The sequence below is a fragment of the Podarcis muralis genome, chromosome 18, assembly GCF_964188315.1.
Source record: "Podarcis muralis chromosome 18, rPodMur119.hap1.1, whole genome shotgun sequence".
Taxonomy (NCBI): domain Eukaryota; kingdom Metazoa; phylum Chordata; class Lepidosauria; order Squamata; family Lacertidae; genus Podarcis; species Podarcis muralis.
The window spans coordinates 8,230,064-8,249,271 of NC_135672.1; the positions used below are offsets into that span (position 1 = coordinate 8,230,064).

Consider the following 19,208-nt stretch of genomic DNA (forward strand, 5'->3'; position numbering starts at 1 on the left):
ATTCCGGGGGCTGCGTGTGCCCCCCCCCCCGGCTTGTTCTGACACTGCTGGTACAATCTCCAGTTCAGCTTCTTTAGAGCATCGGATGGGGAAGATGCAAGACTCCACCTGAAACACTGTACTGCTGCCAGTTAAGGTCGACAGTGCAGGACTACATGGTCAAGAGGCAGTTTCCATGTTCCTAAAGGGGACGTACCGTATTTTTCACCCTATAGGGCGCACCAGACCATAGGGCGCACCTAGGTGTGTTTTTTTTTTGGGGGGGGGAATAAAGAAAAAATAATACCCCCCCCCCCAGCCCCAAAGAGCAAAGAAGCCAAGACAACCAGCGGGATCCATCTCAGTGGCTGTCTTGGCTTCCTCTTTAGCCACGGGGCCGGGGAAGCCTAAGCAACCTTGCCTTCGCTCCTGGTGCTTGCTGCTATCCGCAAGCCTTCAGAGCCCGGTGGGAACTCCCGCCGGGCTCCCAAGGCTTGCGGATAGCTTCCTGAAGCCTGGAGAGCGAGAGGGGTCAGTGCGCACCGACCCCTCTTGCTCTCCAGGCTTCAGCGAAAGCCTGCACTCCATAGGACGCACACACGTTTCCCCTTCGTTTTTGGTGGGGGAAAAGTGCGTCCTATAGGGCGAAAAATTCCAAGGCCAGCATCCATGTGCAGACTAAAGCTGCGGCTTTGTCACTTCTGGCCCCAGGTTTCCTCCTCCAGCTGCCAGAGTGGATGTGAAAGATCAGCTGAGACTGGGAAAGGAGACCAGGGGCCTTTGTGCTGCTGATGTGAATGGAATAGAAGGGATGAGCAGGCATGGATTTGAGGCATGAGGTGTGTTCCTGGCACACTTTTAAACCCCTCTCCCCCCACCTAGACAAAATGCGACAGGTATCCCCATTTGTATGGGGCACACTGAAAAGGTCAATAATGCTTTTATTAGAGAGTATAAGTGTATTTTCATCTAAACCTGTCCCCCCTCCCCCCCAACTAACCCTCTAAAAAGTACGTCTTGTGCTTCCACTGATCTGAAGCAGAACAAAGTGCTGTCTTCTCTTTACAAGGAATACAGAGTATGTTCAAGTATCTTATACAATAAAAAAAGATACAGAAGAGTTTTTTAAAAAATCATTCTAAGGAATTCTACATACATACAGAGCAGTTAATGGGTGGGGTGGGGACTGTGTATATCAATCGGCATTAGAGGAGTCGACGGCAACGACTGAAGTTGCTTGTACTCCCTCGGATGCAATTTCCGGGGTCTCCAACGCAGGTGCTGTGAAGACACAACAGTTTACTCAAAAAATAGAAAAGGTGCGTCTGCGCCTCCTGATGTGAAGCTTCCTGTGGAGCTAATCTGTTACAGCTCCCAGATCTTTCCCCTAGGCCAGTCCTCCTTGGCTGAATTGTTCCCAGCTGAAGTTTGGCTAATACCAAGATACAGAATAAACAGCTGCTCCTCTGTAGAGTTGTGGGTTTTTCACTGTCTTTTGTGTTCAGAAAAGTGATCAATTCCCCCCGCCCCCCAACACTCCCTTTATTACAGAATTGTAGACTTGGAAGCAACACTCATGATTGTGCTCTTATATCAAATTTCCTTTTCTGCGTATGCTGCGTACAGTGGTGCCTCGCAAGACGAAATTAATTCGTTCCGCGAGTTTTGTCGCCTTGCGATTTTTTTCCTCTTGCAAAGCACGGTGTCGGGAAAGTTTTGGAAAAGCTTCAAAAATCGCCAAAGTCTTTAAAAACCTCAAAAAAGGCTACCACACCGCGTTCTATGAGTTGCTCCTCGAAGTCAAGTCGCAACTGTATTAACGGTGTTAAGAAAAAGGAAACAAACTTGCAAGACGTTTCCGTCTTGCGAAGCAAGCCCATAGGGAAAATCGTCTTGCGAAGCAGCTCAAAAAACAAAAACCCCTTTCGTCTAGCGAGTTTTTTGTCTTGCAAGGCATTCGTCTTGCGAGGTACCACTGTATACTGTATAATGTTTTACTGTTGCTATGGCCATTGGCTAATGCGAATAACGTTTTATCTATCTATCTCATGATGTAACAACCCCCAATGATTAGCACTAAAACAGGAGTGTGTTTGTGTGTCCAACTTTTATTCTAGATCCAACAAGCCATGGTTTATTGAACTCAAGACTGCCGCGAGAACAGAGCCAGGGCCTAGTTAACACTATACACAAAATTGAGGCATGACAACTGTTGCCTTCTCACTCTTGAATGGCTGTATGGAACGTATGGCCAAGAAACTGACCACCTAATTGCTAGCAAAGCGAGGAGGGGGGGCAATGGGCTGGGAAGATGGGAAGGAATTCCACCCCACAATGATGCTGTGTGTGTCAGACGAGCGAGAAGTGCCCAAAGCAAACTTACTGTGCTTTATTATTTTACACAAGCTCGCATTAAGGCAGGCATAGGCAAACTCGGCCCTCCAGATGTTTTGGGACTACAATTCCCATCATCCCTGACCACTGGTCTTGCTAGCTAGGGATGATGGGAGTTGTAGGCCCAAAACATCTGGAGGGCTGAGTTTGCTTCTGCCTGCATTAAGGGATCCTTCCGGAACAGAAAGCAGGGTGGAAATTAAACCAAGCCTACTGAACGTTAGGCCGCTTGTTCACATGCACACAGCAGTTAATTCAGAGTGCTTGTTGTCCTACAGACCCCCCCGTCATTTCCTTTAAAGGTGCATAAACAAAAGCAGGGGAAGATTTTTCCATAGACGGCTCTGCTCATCCTCTCACCTCTGTGGGTTGACCTGTGTGAGAGACGTCTTGGGAAACAGCAGTGTGCTTGTTTTTCCGGTTCTTTAATTCTCTGCCGCTGTGTTTTCTGAGTCTTGTCATGACAAGAGCTAAAGGTAAAGGTAAAGGTACCCCTGCCCATACGGGCCAGTCTTGACAGACTCTAGGGTTGTGCGCCCATCTCACTCTATAGGCCGGGGGCCAGCGCTGTCCGGAGACACTTCCGGGTCACGTGGCCAGCATGACATCGCTGCTCTGGCGAGCCAGCGCAGCACACGGGACGCCGTTTACCTTCCCGCTAGTAAGCGGTCCCTATTTATCTACTTGCACCCGGGGGTGCTTTCGAACTGCTAGGTTGGCAGGCGCTGGGACCGAGCAACAGGAGCGCACCCCACCGCGGGGATTCGAACCGCCGACCTTTCGATTGGCAAGTCCTAGGTGCTGAGGCTTTAACCCACAGCGCCACCCGCGTCCCTCATGACAAGAGCTACAATCTTTTAAAGCTGGCTTCTTAAGCCGGCTTGGGAGAGACCACGAGCAGATGGCACACGCAAAGACACTGGGCAGCTTGTGGAGGTGGGAGGGTGTACCTGTGCGTGGGTGCCTGAACCAGGGGCCTCACCTTTGCTTTGCTGCACGTCCACAATCATGCATTCGTCGTCATCCTCTTCCTCCGTGTCAGCCTGAAATCCATCCATCTCTGTGGTTTCAGCCTTGGAGCAAAGAGAAGGGGGCGGGGAAGGAAGGGGTCTTCAGACATCAGCAACCAACAGGCAGGTGAATTATGCCACCCACTAAATGAAATCTAAAATTAAAAAACTGACCCTAAAGAGTGCCCTGGAGGCTGAGCGGCTAGCAGGAGGAAAGAACAGAGGGGAAGAGAGGGAAATCTTCACAGGGAGCAGGGATGTGGGCCTAGGTGATGCTGGGCTCTACAGTGGTACCTCGGGTTACATTCGCTTCAGGTTACAGACTCCGCTAACCCAGAAATAGTGCTTCAGGTTAAGAACTTTGCTTCAGGATGAGAACAGAAATCGTGCTCCGGCGGTGCAGCAGCAGCAGGAGGCCCCATTAGCTAAAGTGGTGCTTCAGGTTAAGAACAGTTTCAGGTTAGGTAAGGACCTCCGGAACGAATTAAGTACTTAACCCGAGGTACCACTGTATATTCTTGTCTTCTCTGATCACTGGAGTTGGAATCCAACAGCTTCTGGAGGACCACAGGTTCCCTATTCCTTATGTGGGGCTTGTGGACAAGGAATTCAACGATGCCACACTTTAAATTAAGGTCCCTGTGCAGCAGGTTGCTAAGGGCCTGGGGAGCGCGGCTGTACTAGTCTAGGCAGAAAACGGAGTACCTGAAAGGAACCTCACCTGTCCGGTGCCAAAAGGCCTCTTCATGAACTTGGTGATGGACATGCTTCCTGTCGACTTCCGTTTCGCAGAGACCGGGGTGGTCTGTATCGCTGCCCCTCCCGGCAAACTGCAGCTGGCGTCCTCCTTGCCCGCTGAGGACACTTGGGTGACGTAATTCCACTGGCAAGGGACGGGCAAGTTCTCTTGGCCGTAGCTCTTCAGCACCTCGGGGTGCACGTACCAGCACATCCGGTGGTCGGGCCTCTTCTCGTAGACGGAGTTCTCGGAGATGATCCGTTTTAGCCTGGCTTTGGAAGGGATGGCGGAGCCGTCATGGGCGGGGGCCTGGGCCCAGGAAGCGTTGGGGCTTGTGGGGCTGGCATCCCCGCCCTCCAGAGCAGAGGTGGGGTTGTTGTCGTTGCCCTGCAGGACCCCCAGGCGGCAGCACTCCTGGAACTCTTGGATGATGGCCTTGCTTCCGTTAACGTTCCCGTGAAGCAGGGGAAGCAGCTGTCCCAAGACTGGAGCGTGGCGAAAAGAAGAGAGAGAGCATTAGGATGCTGTTTCATACAGATGGAGGAGGACAGTCAAGTCATCAAGAGATTGTCCGGCTGTCAGCTTCGGGCCAGCCCCCTCCCCTTCCCAAAATAATTTCCGAATAATTAATTAATAATTTATTATTTATACCCCACCCATCTGGCTGGCTTTCCCCAGCCACTCGGGGCGGCTTACAGCACACAAAAAAATTGTAAAACATTAGACATTAAAAATTTCCCTAAACAGGGCTGTCTTCAGATGTCTTCTAAAAGTCAGATAGTTGTTTATTGCCTTGACATCTGATGGGGGGGGGCATTCCACAGGGAGGGCGCCACCACCGAGAAGGCACTCTGCCTGGCTCCCTGTAACCTCACTTCTCGCCGTGAGGAAACTGCCAGAAGGCCCTCGGAGCTGGACCTGTGTCTGGGCTGAATGATGGGGGTGGAGGCGCTCCTTCAAGTATACTGGGCCGAGGCCATTTAGGGCAGGGGTCGGCAAGGCTTACCGGGCATGGGCCGGATCACTCCTGCAGAGATCCTCTGTGGGCCAGACCGGTGCAGCATGACGCCAGAAATCGCTTTTGCGCATGCCGAGACACTGAAAATCACGCCTGCGCAGAAGCGATTTCCGGCGTCTGGGCATGAGCAGAAGCAATTTCCAGAGCTGTGGAAGAGCAATGAGCGGGCGGCTCGGTTCGGGGGTGGCTCATGGGCCGCATCCAGCCCATGGGCCATAGCTTGCCGACCCCTGCTTTAGGGCTTTAAAGGTCAGCACCAAGACTTTTGAATTGTGCTCGGAAACGTACCAGGATGTGTCCCCAGAAAACCCTTTTTTAGACCAGGGTTCGCGTAACAAGCCCAGAAATTCAGTTATTTCCTACAGGAACATTTCTAATCTGCTCTCTCTCTCCCCACCCCCGCCATGGTTTCCTACCAACCAGCAAAAGGGAGACAAAGGGAAAACTGATTCAGCTGATCTCTCTCCCAACTCCCTCTCTGTGGTTTTTGCCCGAAAATGGCTGGTAGCATCAACATGCAGCCTCCCTCTGGCTTTTTAAGAGGCTGAGATCATGTATGCACATCTTTATTAATAAAGGCTTACTTTTCACTTAACGCCTGAGTCTATCTGCGTTCCTTTGGTGAACCCTGGTTAGGACGAACGCTTTACAAATTTCTCCAACAGACAAGCCAGCCACATCCAACAGGTAGATGTAGATTGTGATCTAACGGTAGATCACTGGACGTTTGTGGTAGATCACTGGTTCCCCCTAAAGAAGTTTGGCTCCCCTAAAAAAAGCTCAACAACTTTGACCTGAACCCCTCAAAAGGGAGTTGGCCACCCCTGGCATAAACCTTTCCTTACAGCATCGTAACAGCTTTAGCCGAAGCCACCCTTGCTGTGTGGAAGAGGCAGAGCTGTTTACTCTTCCTGCCTGCAGCTTACTTTGCTGGTCTTTCGTTTTCTTTTTGCTGCTTTTTTCTAACGGATCTTCATCGGCAATCGTTGAGTCCAGGATAGAAACTGTGAACTGCTGCAGGGGCCTCAGATCTGCGTCGCTGTTTTCCTTGCCTTCCCAAACGCAGCCGATCTTCACAGGCTGAAGGACGCGGAATCTCTTCCCCTTAGTGATCAGCTCGTCCCACTCCTTCGCTTTCAGCTTCTGGCGAGCTTTGTAATTCTCGGGGTCACATTCCTGGAAGGGGAAGAAAAGCATTACTCTGATGAAGAAGGAGAACGGCTCAAAAGGTTGGGTGTTTACATTTGGTCACTTTACTATTGGTCACTTTACTATTGAAGTACAGTCGTACCTCAGAAGTCGAACGCCTTCCAAGTCAAACGTTTTGGCTCCCGAATGCCGCAAACCCGGAACTGAGTGTTCCAGTTTGCGAATGTTCTTTGGAACCCGAACATCCGACGCATTTGTATCAGTGCCAGGGTTAGAAACTCAGATATATAATCTAATCACTAAATAGCGCCTTAAACCTAGGTTGCACTTGCCACAATAGAAGGTCTAGGTGCCAAACCCCCCCCCCTGTGAAGTTCTTTTCTATTACAGTTGTGCCTTGGTTTTCGAACAGATTAGTTCTCGAATGTTTTGGCTCCCAAACGCCGCAAACCTGGATTTGACTGCTCGGATGGTTGGTCAAGAGGGAAAGTGGCCCCCCTGGCTGTACATCCCGCCTACCTCCCAGCTTAGCTAGCCAATATGAGATCAGTGCTTTGAATTCTAAAACTTATAACCAGAGATTTTTGTACAGATTATAACCGGCAAGTTATTGGTGCTGCAGGGACGGTTGCATCGCTGCCAAGCTGGGTAGATCAAGTTACCCTACACAAGTAACCTATTGCAAATTTATTCCCAAGGCAGTTCAGTCTTGTCGTAAGGTGCCCTGGAATTCTGTGGCTTACTTCAGTCACACCTTCATCCTCTGAGAGGTACCCATGGGGCACAAAGAAGCCGTCATCATCGTCTTCCTCCTCTCCCCCCTCATCGTCATCATCCTGAAAGATTTAAAAGTAGACGTCAAGAAAACCTGTAAAGGGGCAAGTTTTAAACAGCGTGGTGTCAGCCTCTTTCTAGAGCAAACAACAGCAAAAGACTTTATTATCTTAAAGGTGAAACAAATTTATTATGGTGTAAACTTTTGATGAACTGGCATTCAAACTCCAGCACATTATGAAACTTGTTAGGCTTTAAGGTGCCACAGGAGTCATTTCGGTGCAATAGGGCAACACAGCCACCCCTCTGGAAGCTTTTAATAAAGAGTATTGTCAGATCAGATGGGATATATATACCTATATATCTAAAAAAGGTAAAGGTAAAGGACCCCTGGACGGTTAAGTCCAGTCAAAGGTGACAATGGGGTTGCAGCGCTCATCTCGCTTTCAGGCTGAGGGAGCCGGGGTTTGTCCACAGACAGCTTTCCAGGTCATGTGGCCAGCAGGACTAAACCGCTACACACACAAACAAGGCAAGCTAGAGTATCTCCTAATCCATAGCCTTAACCTCAGCACAAACTGTCCGAAAAAACAAGGCATGGCACTATGAATGTATTTAAAGACAGCTAAATATATTTAAAACCTTTACCCCTAAAACATGCCCTACTCTAAGCATTTCTGCTTTTAAGACTCACTGAAAGGTCAGTAACCTCAGGTTAGCTGCAACTCCACTTGTTGAGGTTTGCAAAATGGCATATGTTTTCAAACATACAGTGGTACCTTGGGTTAAGTACTTAATTCGTTCCGGAGGTCCGTACTTAACCTGAAACTGTTCTTAACCTGAAGCACCACTTTAGCTAATGGGGCCTCCTGCTGCTGCTGCCACGCCGCCGGAGCACAATTTCTGTTCTCATCCTGAAGCAAATTCTTAACCTGAAGCACTATTTCTGGGTTAGCGGAGTCTGTAACCTGAAGCGTATGTAACCTGAGGTACCACTGTATAATAAAAATAAACAAACTTGGTAGCAGGGTAAATTGCTTGTGTGCATTTGCAGCTATGTCCTTGTTCAGAAAGGTATCACTGCAATTATTATTACTATGATGATTAAGATTCATATGCCACCCTTCATCATAAGATATCAGGGCGCTTCACAAGGTAAAAGCACAAATATATAGTTAAAACAAAAATCAACAAGTGGTGGAAGCTGCTGTCACACTCTGCAACACAAGAGGCAACTTATCCCTCCATGCATAAAGGTTCTATAAATAACCACAGAGCTGCTGGAACTTTGGTGGGGAAGATCCACGCATTGGCTTGTCGCTCTGACATCATGAGCCTCCTCCCTCCCGAAAAGCCGGCCCAGTGAGGACTGAGCATGCTCAGTGTGGCCACAGAACACGGAACAACTGCTGGCCCCAGAAGAAGGCATGGCCGGTTGCAACCCAGGCTGCAGCATTTTCCTGCAGGTGATCTTGCTTGTCTCCATTACACCCGGAACCCTGGTTCCTTTGACAAAGAAGTCTCTGAATGTGGAACTTCCCGCTTGCGGCCAGAAGGCGGCCATTCGCCCTTACCCCTTCGCTGTGAGAGAGAGATTCCCCGGGCTCCTCCTCCTCCCATTCTTCGTCACTCTCCACTTCGTAGTCCAGAAGTTTCTGCAGAGGGAAGGAGGAAACCAAAAAAGCAATACCGTACTGAAAAACCATTCTGCCTTGAGAAGTACTGCAGGCTGTACATAGGATTTTGGAGAAGGAACAAGAGGCTAGATCGGGGGTCAGCAAGATTTATCTCGCCTGGGCCAAATTGGTCCCGTGGAGATCCCTCCATGGGCCGGATCGCGCCTGCGATTTCCGGCATCTGAGCATGCACAGATGCGGTTTCTGGTGCCGCAGAAGCGAGTCCCCGTGCTGTGGTGGTTTAGCGCAGTGTGCGAGCAGGCAACTCAGTTCGGGAGCAGCTCGTAGGCCGGTCAAATGACCATCGCGGGCCGCTTCTGGCCCATGGGCCTTAGGTTACCCCTGGGCTACATTCTAACAACACTGTGCTGCCAGACTGGGAGGAGAGGGATCTGCAATAGAGGACAGGGAGTGAGGGAATCATCCTCTTTGCTCCCTAGGGAACAATTTAAAGAGCAGAGAGGGTCATTTTCCTTCACACTGCAGCACCAGAAACCTCAGTTGCAGTTCACAAGTCTGTTGCTTAGTGGAGGCAGAAGTGAACTTACGAAGCCCATTGCCAAGCAGACAGAAAATAAAAGCCACCGAGCTGCACTAAACCACACAGAAAGGTGCCTTATACCATGTCAGGCCATTGGATTCATCTATGTCAGTATCATCAGAACTGCCTGGCAGCAGCTCGCCAGGATTTCCCCAGTCCTACTTTCTATGGATCGGGGATTCTTTAGCTGTGAGTCCTCCCTTGCAGGGGGCCGGAGTAGATGGCGACCCATGGGCTCCCTTCTGGCCCTACAAGTCTATGATTCTGTACCTGGAGGCGCTGAGGACTGCACAGCCCTCTGCGTACAGAAGAGGTGGCTTTTACTGCTGAGCTATGGCCCCTGCCCATGGTCTCAGGCAGAGAGGTTTTTCTTTTTTAAAAAAAAAAATTATTAATTTTCCACAAATAAAAGACATAACAAAAACATAAAACACTTAACAAACATAAAATGGACCTCCCCATACCACCCCTTTTCTGCATCCTTATTTCAAATTTTCCCAGCAACCCTTCAGCCATAAACTTATTTTGGTCATTTCATAAATTTAACTTCATTAACTTATTAATAACAGCTGTAGTTCTTTGTTTCTTCTCTCCCTCAGGCAGAGAGGTTTTTCTCCCAGCCCCACCTCCCAAGAGCCAATAAACTGGATAGTCCAGAGATTATAATCGGATGCAATTTCATATATACTCCACAGCTGCAGGCATGGTGGCAACCACAGCCTTATATATTGGCGACTTAAACCTGGACTTCTCTGCTTAGCTGCCTAAGGGCTTGCCACTGAGTTACTTCAGCTGAAACAAGAGGTGGATGCAGTATCACGTGCTGACCTCCTCTTTTGACCAAGGGTTTCTTGGGCGTATGGCCGAGGATTTCTTGTTCCACGTGCCCCAGTAGGCAGGGCGGTGATTCTCACAGAACTGCAGGAGCTTCATCCTACCGAACTTCTTCCTCTCCGGCACATCTCCTGCTTGGCTGCTGCTCACAATGACCACATCGCTGTTGAAAGGAAAATGCTGTAATCAGTCACGGGTATGCAGCCCACCGGGGTTCCAAGCCAGTGAGACAAAGACCACCGGCAGTTGACTGACGGCGTGAAAGACTCCTTTATCCCTGCTTTCCACTGAAAAGGATTTTTTTATATAGAAGCAAGGCTAAGACGGCAACACTGGACTAACAAGAAAAGGGGCTACTGCCCCTGATAAAGGTCTTTAGTTAAACCACTGAGCCTCTTGGGCTTGCTGATCAGAAGGTCGGCAGTTCGAATCCCCACAACGGGGTGAGCTCCCATTGCTCGGTCCCTGCTCCTGCCAACCTAGCAGTTCGAAAGCACGTCAAAGTGCAAGTAGATAAATAGGTACCACTCTGGTGGGAAGATAAATGGTGTTTCCGTGCGCTGCTCTGGTTCGCCAGAAGCGGCTTAGTCCTGCTGGCCACATGACCCGGAAGCTGTACGCCGGCTCCCTCGGCCAATAAAGCAAGATGAGCACCACAACCCCAGAGTCGTCCGCGACTGGACCTAACGGTCAGGGGTCCCTTTACCTTTAAGGGTCTTTAATTAAACTAAACCAAGTTAAAGCAAATGAAAGAAATGCAGGAAAACTTTCCCCTTCTTTTCCCTCTTCCAGGTTTCTAACTCTCATAATTCCCTCTATCTGATGATGCCGGGGTGGAGAACATGGTGGGAGGCAATGAGCCAACGTTGGACGTTGCAGAAAGCCAGGTGCCCTGCTGAGGAGGGTTTGGGAGGAAGTGCCGCAGATTAAGGCAGTAGCAGTGGGCGGCCTTCTACAAGTAGTATAGCTCAAAAGCTCACAGTACCAAGAAAACTAACCTGTTGAATGCATCAGCATTCGGGCTGCTGACAAGGGTGGGTCCAGTTTTACAGGGATCTCTGCTTTTCAGTTCTTCCAAGAAAGAAGCACTGTAGCTCTGAGTTTGCAGCAGCCAGTCTAACTGGTCCATGAGGTCCTGATCGACCGCAACTCGGCAGATTGGCGCGAGGACCATGTTCTCCTTGATCTCAAACGGAGCAAATCTGCCACACCAGCCAGCCAGAATCTGAAATCATGAGGAAAATGCTTCTTAATCCAGGTACCAATTTTTGCCACCATCTATTCCCTCCCTTGGGGCGCGGGTGGCGCTGTGGGTAAAAGCCTCAGTGCCTAGGGCAGGGGTCTGCAACCTTTAAGACAAAAAGAGCCACTTGGACCCGTTTCCGAAGAAAAAAACAACTGGGAGCCGCAAAACCATTGCGACATTTAAAACAAATATATCTCCGGAGCCGCGATCTGACAGCAGGCGGGAAGGTGACGTCGGGATGGTGCATGACTAACTCACGCACCACCCCCATGCGACGTCACAGCCAGTACAGCGCCCGCCACAGTGGGGAGTGTCGGGGCGCACAATGCGCCTCCTCCCCTCGCTAGTATCCGCCCCGGAGCCGCGGCAAAGGTGTAAAAGAGCCACATGCGGCTCTGGAGCCGCGGGTTGCAGACCACTGGCCTAGGGCTTCCGATCGAAAGGTCGCGGTTCGAATCCCCGCGGCGGGGTGCGCTCCCGTTATTCGGTCCCAGCGCCTGCCAACCTAGCAGTTCAAAAGCACTCCCGGGTGCAAGTAGATAAATAGGGACCGCTTACTAGCGGGAAGGTAAACGGCGTTTCAGTGTGCGGCTCTGGCTCGCCAGAGCAGCGATGTCACGCTGGCCACGTGACCCGGAAGTGTCTCCGGACAGCGCTGGCCCCCGGCCTCTTGAGTGACATGGGCGCACAACCCTAGAGTCTGGCAAGACTGGCCCGTACGGGCAGGGGTACCTTTACCTTATTCCCTCCCTTCCTGGTGCCACTTGAAATTCACTTCAGGCTGCTGCAAGCTATGGTCAGCTATGCTTTCTGATCTTTTTTTTGATCTCCACAACTAGCTAAAGCAGGGCTGGGGAACCTGTAGCCTTCTTCCAGCATGAAGGATGATGGGAGCCAAGTCCAGCAATGTCCTTAGAACCAAAGGTTCCCCATCCCAGGGCCAAAATAACCCTCAGAAAGGCAAGCAGAGAAGGTACTCCCAGTAGCTTCTCCAACCATATAAGCAGCCCACTTCTTCTGGAGTCATGTCCCCCCTGCTTATTTTAGAATCAACACATGGAGACATCTTTATTGGCTGGCATTTGGTGATGAGCATTGAGGTGGCAGAGTATTGGGTAAGAGTTTTTAAATTATGCATTAAAAAAAATTACTAGCAGGACTTCATATTTGTTTGTAGCACACTTGGGGCATATTCATTGAGGGTGGGTAGAGCAATAGATCTAAAAATCAGGGTTTTGTGTTTGTATTCTACTTTTGATTTGATAAGACAGGTGGAGTAAACATATTTTAAAGAAAAAAGACATACATAGTTCAGAGGGTTCTGTGCATATACAACACAGCATTTAAAATGGGAAGTGTGTTGGCCACCTTGAAGGCAATTTCCATTGCCCTGGAAATTTTGCATGGATTTAAATGGCACTGCAGGAGAGCCAGACAAAGGCAGACAAGCAGCAAAACAAAACTCACCTTTGGAGCAGGCTGGGTTTTTGGCTTTTGGAAGAACCTGGTGATCTCTGCCTTCTCTGCTTTGATACGCTAGAGATGGAAATATGGGCAAAATGAAACGCAAAGGGTTTGGATTATTTAAAAGCATTTCTGCGAAAGCATCCCCCTCGCTCTGAATAATTAAAAACACCACTGTGAATCCTGGCCCCGGCCACCTACTGATAACAACGTAATTCATAAAAACGTAAGGAGCTGGCTGAGCCAGACCCTTGTAGTCCACCAGGCTCAGTATTGTCTACACTGACTGGCAGAAGCAGCCCAGGATTTATTAACAGATGGGCTGGGCTAGGCTAGCCTTCCCCTCACTAGGATGTTTTTGCCGGGAAGCAAGGAAGGCACCTCCTCCAAGTCCTCAGCATCCAGCCAATGGCAGAGGCCAGAGTGTGCTTCCCTTCAGCTAGACCAGACTTTCCCAACTAGGTCTTCTCCAGATTTCGGTGGACTACCAGTCCCACTGTACGCTGGCTGGGGCTGATGGGAACTGGAGTCCACGTGAAGGCTGAGCGAGACAAAACTCCAGTTACCTTTTCTTCCTCTTTCAACCGTTTCTCCTCTTCTCTCTTCCTTTTCTCTTCTTGCTTTGCCCTTTAAAATAAAAGCTTGATTTCAGAGGGGGGGTGGCGGGGGGACCAAGCGACCATGCACACATGTTCAAGCATGAGTCACACGTAAAAAAACCCCACCAGAGAGGACAACTTACTCCAGAGCTTCCTGCTTCTCTTTCCGTTTCTCCTCTTTCGCCCGCAGCTTCTCAGCCTTCTCTTTCTCCTCCTTCTCCCTTTTCTCCCTCCTTTCCTTATCCTTCAACTCTTTTTCTTCTTCCTTCTTCCTCTTCGCCTCCTCCCGGGCGCGTTCTTTTGCGGCCTTCGCCTCCTCTTTCAGCCTCCCCTTCTCCTCCCGCTCAGCTTGCTGCTTTTGAAGCTTCTCTGCACGTTCCTGATCCTGGGTTGCGAGAAACGACAACAGACACCCCCAAAGAGAAGAGCTCTTTAGGCAACGCTCCACCAACGCCCCACGAAAGTCAAGCACTGCCTAATCGCAGGTGCCAAGAAGCTGCTCAATCAGGCTCCGTTTCTGGCGAGAAGCCATTCGTTCCATCAGGCTTCTCACCTTCATCCACTGGTACCAGGAGGCCAGTCCACCAGGTGGCAGAACAGAGGGAGAGAAGGGAAGCAGGTATCCACCAGTGCTGCTGAGGGACCAGCAACCTTAACCTCTCCCTCTCCCTGAGCTGTTACCATTCCGGTTGACCATTGCAACCAAGCAGTAGCACCAAAGTTTCCTTCTCCTGCCCCTTCTCCCTCCTGATCCCCTTTTCCTTGTGTCTAAGCCTGAGGGCAATATGCGGGTGGCGCCGTGGGTTAAACCACAGAGCCTAGGACTTGCCGATCAGAAGGTCGGCGGTTCGAATCCCCGCGACAGGGTGAGCTTCCGTTGTTCGGTCCCTGCTCCTGCCAACCTAGCAGTTCGAAAGCACGTCAAAGTGCAAGTAGATAAATAGGTACCACTCCGGCGGGAAGGTAAACGGTGTTTCTGTGTGCTGCTCTGGTTCGCCAGAAGCGGCTTAGTCACACCTGGAAGCTGTCTGCGGGCAAACGCCGGCTCCCTCGGCCAATAAAGCGAGATGAGTGCCGCAACCCCAGAGTCGGCCACGACTGGACCTAATGGTCAGGGGTCCCTTTACCTTTACCTAAGCCTGAGGGCAGGGCTGCCATGTTACTGGTAACTAAGCTGCTCTGGAAGCCTGAAGGGTAGGGTAAAAATGCTTCAAAACAAACAGACAAAGCAGCACATCCTTTCTGTACTCGTGCTAAAGTTCCCGCACCCTCCTACTCACTTCGTCTATAGCTTCTTGAATCCTGGCATTGCTTGTAGAGAGAAAAGGATAACGCTTGAAGCAAGGGCACAGAAAACAAAAAGGCCCACAGCACGAAACTTTGAAAAGGAGCAAGTCAATCTGAATAGGGGTGGGGGAACTTTTTCAGCCAGAGGGCAACTTTAGGGGTCCACATGCCAGTGGTGGCTTGGACCTTCAGCAGAGGTCAGGAAACCGGAAAAGGGATGTGCTCTCCGCTCATTACCAAAAGTGAACAAATAAGGTTTCTAGGTCAATTAAGGGGAAAACACCACTTTACCCTCTGCAGCTTTAGTTTCTCCTTCTCCTCAGAACTCCGCTGAATTTTCTGCGGTGCCTGGAATTGAGGGGACAGAGACGAGCATGCGTTATTTACACCCCTTTAAAGCAACAGAAACAAAGAGTCCCGTGGGACTAGCGGTCAACAGATTTGTTATTACGTAAAGATCTGAATTCCTCGAGCAACCTTTAATAAAACTGGGGGAAGCTTTGGGTGCCGGAAGAAGGATGCAGATCTAAGCCAGGATTAAAAAAGAGAATAAATATCAAAAAGGTTTCATGGGTGAAACCTGCAATAAAATGTTGCACTATGTAATCATCCAGTATTTATTTATAAAAATTTTATTCTGACTTTTCAGCCAAAGAAGTTCAGGGTAGCAGTACGGAATACCTACAAGGCACTTTTCCAGAATACAGTGGTACCTCGGGTTACCTACTTAATTTGTTCCAGAGGTCCGTTCTTAACCTGAAACTGTTCTTAACCTGAAGCACCACTTTAGCTAATGGGGCCTCCTGCTGCTGCTGCACTGCCGGAGCACGATTTCTGTTCTTATCCTGAAGCAAAGTTATTAACCCGAGGTACTATTTCTGGGTTAGTGGAGTCTGTAACCTGAAGCGTATGTAACCTGAAGTGTATGTAACCCGAGGTACCATAGTACTCTATTATTACTCTCCCACCCTCACGAGCATCTTCGGTCCTCACTAAGTTCTTCCCCCCCCCCCTTCAATTTGTACTTCTGTAAAACTTGGGAGTTTCTTCAAGCCTGCTGATACCTCATGCGCATAAAGCATCCTTGGCCCAAGACTGAAAAAGGAAGCAGTTGAGAATTGCTACTACATTTGACAGGATTATGGGATGTTAGATATCCAGGGGGTATCCAATGTTTGTCGAGACTAGAGTACAACCACTGAAATTGACATTGCTAATTTAGGAACGTATAGTCGTACCTTGGTTGCTGAACGCCTTGGAACTCGTACGTTTCGGCTCCCGAACGATCTAAAACTGGAAGTGAGTGTTCCGGTTTTCGAATGATTTTTGGAAGTCGAACATCCGGCGCAGCTTCCGATTGGCTGCAGGAACTTCCTGCAGCCAATCAGAAGCTGTGCTTTGCTTTCTGAACGTTTTGCAAGCTGAATGGACTTCCGGAACGGATTCCGTTCAACTTCCAAGGTATGACTGTACTCCAACTATGGCTAACACTGGATACAGCAGTTTCCAAAGTGTTGCACAGAACGTCTTCAGGCTTTTGACCCAGGAGCACTAAACATCCTGTAAGACATTTGTGCTACACGGTCTCCCTTCCAAATTCCTATTGGTTCCTGCTTGCCCTGGACTCCTTAATCGTGTGACATCACATAGTCAGAACAACCACCAATGCAAGCTAAAAAGCTCTCTTCAATACAGACAAACCTTGGGTTGTCTTCAGCATCAGTCATACTCGGAAGAGATCCGTTCAAATTAATGGGCATGAATAACTTATGTACATTAAACCTTTGTTGGACACAACCTATTGCACTTTCCAGAAGCCATGAAGCTGAAAGTAAAAGCTGAGAAGCAGCTCTTGCATAAATTGATTGTTATGAAACACACACAAACTCACTCAAATTATCTTCCAAAATACAGTCATACCTCGGGTTACAGACACTTCAGGTTGCGTTTTTTCGGGTTACGGATGCGCTGAAACCCGGAAGTACCGGAACGGGTTACTTCCAGGTTTTGGCGGTCACGCATGTGCAGAAGCGCTAAAACGCACTTTGCGCATGCGCAGAAAAGCTGAATCGCAACCTGCACATGCGCAGACGCGGGGCTGCGAATGCTGCAGGTTGCGAATGTGCCTCCCACACGGATCATGTTCGCAACCCAAACGTCCACTGTATACTTTCAAGATGGGATGGAGTAAGATACAAAAGATGGCAAATCTTGCCCACCTAATTTACTATGACACTCATTGTGCGTGATTATGTTACTCTGAGTGTTTCAGTAATGAGAAAGCACAGCTGATAAACCTACTGCATTGCATTTTAGGCTATGTACACACCACACATTTAAAGAGGATTGCTTTCCCCAAAGAATCCTGGGAACCATTGTTTACCCCCACAGAGCTACAATTCCCAGCACCCTCAAACTATCACTCCCAGGATTCTTTGGGGAAAGCCATGTGCTTCAAATGCATGCTCTGCATATTATGTTATGTATATGGCTTTTGGGGGGAGATTTACACTCTTTTTGCATGGTAATACTCAGAGCCTCTACCAAAGGCATCATGGACTTTGAAGAAGCACGAACTTGGGATGAAAGGGAGAAACGAGCTGCAGGGAAACATCTCCCAGCCCTACCCGGAAGCACCAGGGATTGAATATGGGACCTTCTGCACATAAAGCAAGATGTTCTACCAATGAGTTATGGCCCTTTCCTGAGGGGCACTGAAAGAACAGGCATATGCAAGGATTGTGGAATTTAACACTTAAGGCCACTTCAGTAGACAAGCCTCATAGGACGGTTACAGAATGTCAGACGGCTGCAGATCAGCTAAAAACTCTCCAGCTCCCAATATATTAGAATCAGGACTTCTGTGACAGCGCTCACCGGAATAGAGCGCCAGTACACAGACCCCTGTAAGGGACGCGGGTGGCGCTGTGGGTTAAACTACAGAGGCTAGGACTTGCCGATCAGAAGGTCGGCGGTTCAAATCCCCGTGACAACGGGGTGAGCTCCCGTTGCTCGGTCCCTGCTCCTGCCAACCTAGCAGTTCGAAAGCACCTCAAAGTGCAAGTAGATAAATAGGTACCACTCCGGTGGGAAGGTAAACGGTGTTACGTGCGCTGCTCTGGTTCACCAGAAGCGGCTTAGTCCTGCTGGCCACATGACCCGGAAGCTGTACGCCGGCTCCCTCGGCCAATAAAGCGAGATGAGCGCCGCAACCCCAGAGTCGGCCACGACTGGACCTAATGGTCAGGGGTCCCTTTACCTTTACACAGACCCCTCTTTTTTGCTGCATACGAAAGCCATTTTGTGCTGGCACCTCCAGCACTTTCATCAATACAAAATGCCAGCACATCAATGCATCCAATTAAATTTCAGTAGGGCCTGGGAAGAAACTGCACCCCATCCAAGCAGCAGCGCATAGCTCACACCACAAACCTTGTGCTGCACACGTATTTCCCCGGAACAATAAAAGGAGGCGATCAGAATCAAAGCGCAAACCAGATTCATCTGTTTAAACATTAGCCGGCGTTTCTCCGGAACGCCATCCTTCTCTGACCTGAAATTAAGCAATATGAAGGGGGGGGGGGATATTCTGGAGCCACTCAGTTTTATTTGAATTGCTATATCTCCGCCACCTCACTTTTCTTGGGTTGGTTTCTTTTTCCAGGCCTTTACATCTCTCTACATGGGAGATTAACCACATCTCCACTGCTCTGTGTAGGCCAAAACACACTTGGAAGTCTGCTGAAGGGCCCCCCCCATATAAAGGTAAAGGTACCCCTGCCCGTACGGGCCAGTCTTGACAGACTCTAGGGTTGTGCGCCCATCTCACTCAAGAGGCCGGGGGCCAGCGCTGTCCGGAGACACTTCCGGGTCACATGGCCAGCGTGACAAGCTGCATCTGGCGAGCCAGCGCAGCACACGGAACGCCGTTTACCTTCCCGCCTGTAAGCGGTACCTATTTATCTACTTGCGCTGGTGTGCTTTCGAACTGCTAGGTTGGCAGGAGCAGGGACTGAGCAACGGGAGCTCAGCCCGTCGCGGGGATTCGAACCGCCCCCCCATATATGCCATAGCAAACATCCACGTTTCATGTGGGGTGAAACATTTCCCAGGGCTTTATTTTTCTGCAGCATTATTTCCCCATTTTACAGGATCTTTAAATTTCTGATTTGGTTATACTATTATAAATACATACAGACAATTACGAAATTATTGTGAGGTTTGATAAGTTAACATCAGTAAGTTATATTTGGACAATTTTCTGCTGTACTTTATTGGAAGGAGAAAAATAATATTTTCCTTAATAACAATTTGAACTATTTAACCAAAACAAGAACATTATAGCATATGTATCCATATTTGTTAACTGATGTGGTTAAACGATTATTATTTTATAAAAAAAACTTATGAAAAACACATGAAAAACTGAAAACAAATCCTTATTTCCTGATGAATAGCCTTTGGACTATAATGTAACTTAAATAGAAAGCTATCTTTA

At 49.2% G+C, this 19,208-nt stretch overlaps 1 protein-coding gene across 2 annotated transcripts in view; it reads right to left on the reverse strand.

Moving 5' to 3' along the window:
* Nucleotides 1-900: 900 nt before the first annotated feature.
* Nucleotides 901-19,208, reverse strand: part of CHAF1A (chromatin assembly factor 1 subunit A) — a 28,099-nt gene continuing 9,791 nt past the window's right edge. For both annotated transcript variants that reach the window (XM_028713309.2, XM_077921877.1), the window contains exons 4-15: nt 15,002-15,058; nt 13,567-13,808; nt 13,391-13,451; nt 12,828-12,896; nt 11,113-11,339; nt 10,109-10,277; nt 8,638-8,718; nt 7,033-7,125; nt 6,067-6,316; nt 4,105-4,607; nt 3,356-3,446; nt 901-1,260 (exon numbers count right to left, since the gene is read on the reverse strand). In XM_028713309.2, the coding sequence (XP_028569142.2) occupies nt 1,175-1,260; nt 3,356-3,446; nt 4,105-4,607; nt 6,067-6,316; nt 7,033-7,125; nt 8,638-8,718; nt 10,109-10,277; nt 11,113-11,339; nt 12,828-12,896; nt 13,391-13,451; nt 13,567-13,808; nt 15,002-15,058 (1,929 nt within the window). In that variant the 3' untranslated portion in view covers nt 901-1,174. The remainder of the gene's footprint in view (nt 1,261-3,355; nt 3,447-4,104; nt 4,608-6,066; nt 6,317-7,032; nt 7,126-8,637; nt 8,719-10,108; nt 10,278-11,112; nt 11,340-12,827; nt 12,897-13,390; nt 13,452-13,566; nt 13,809-15,001; nt 15,059-19,208) is intronic.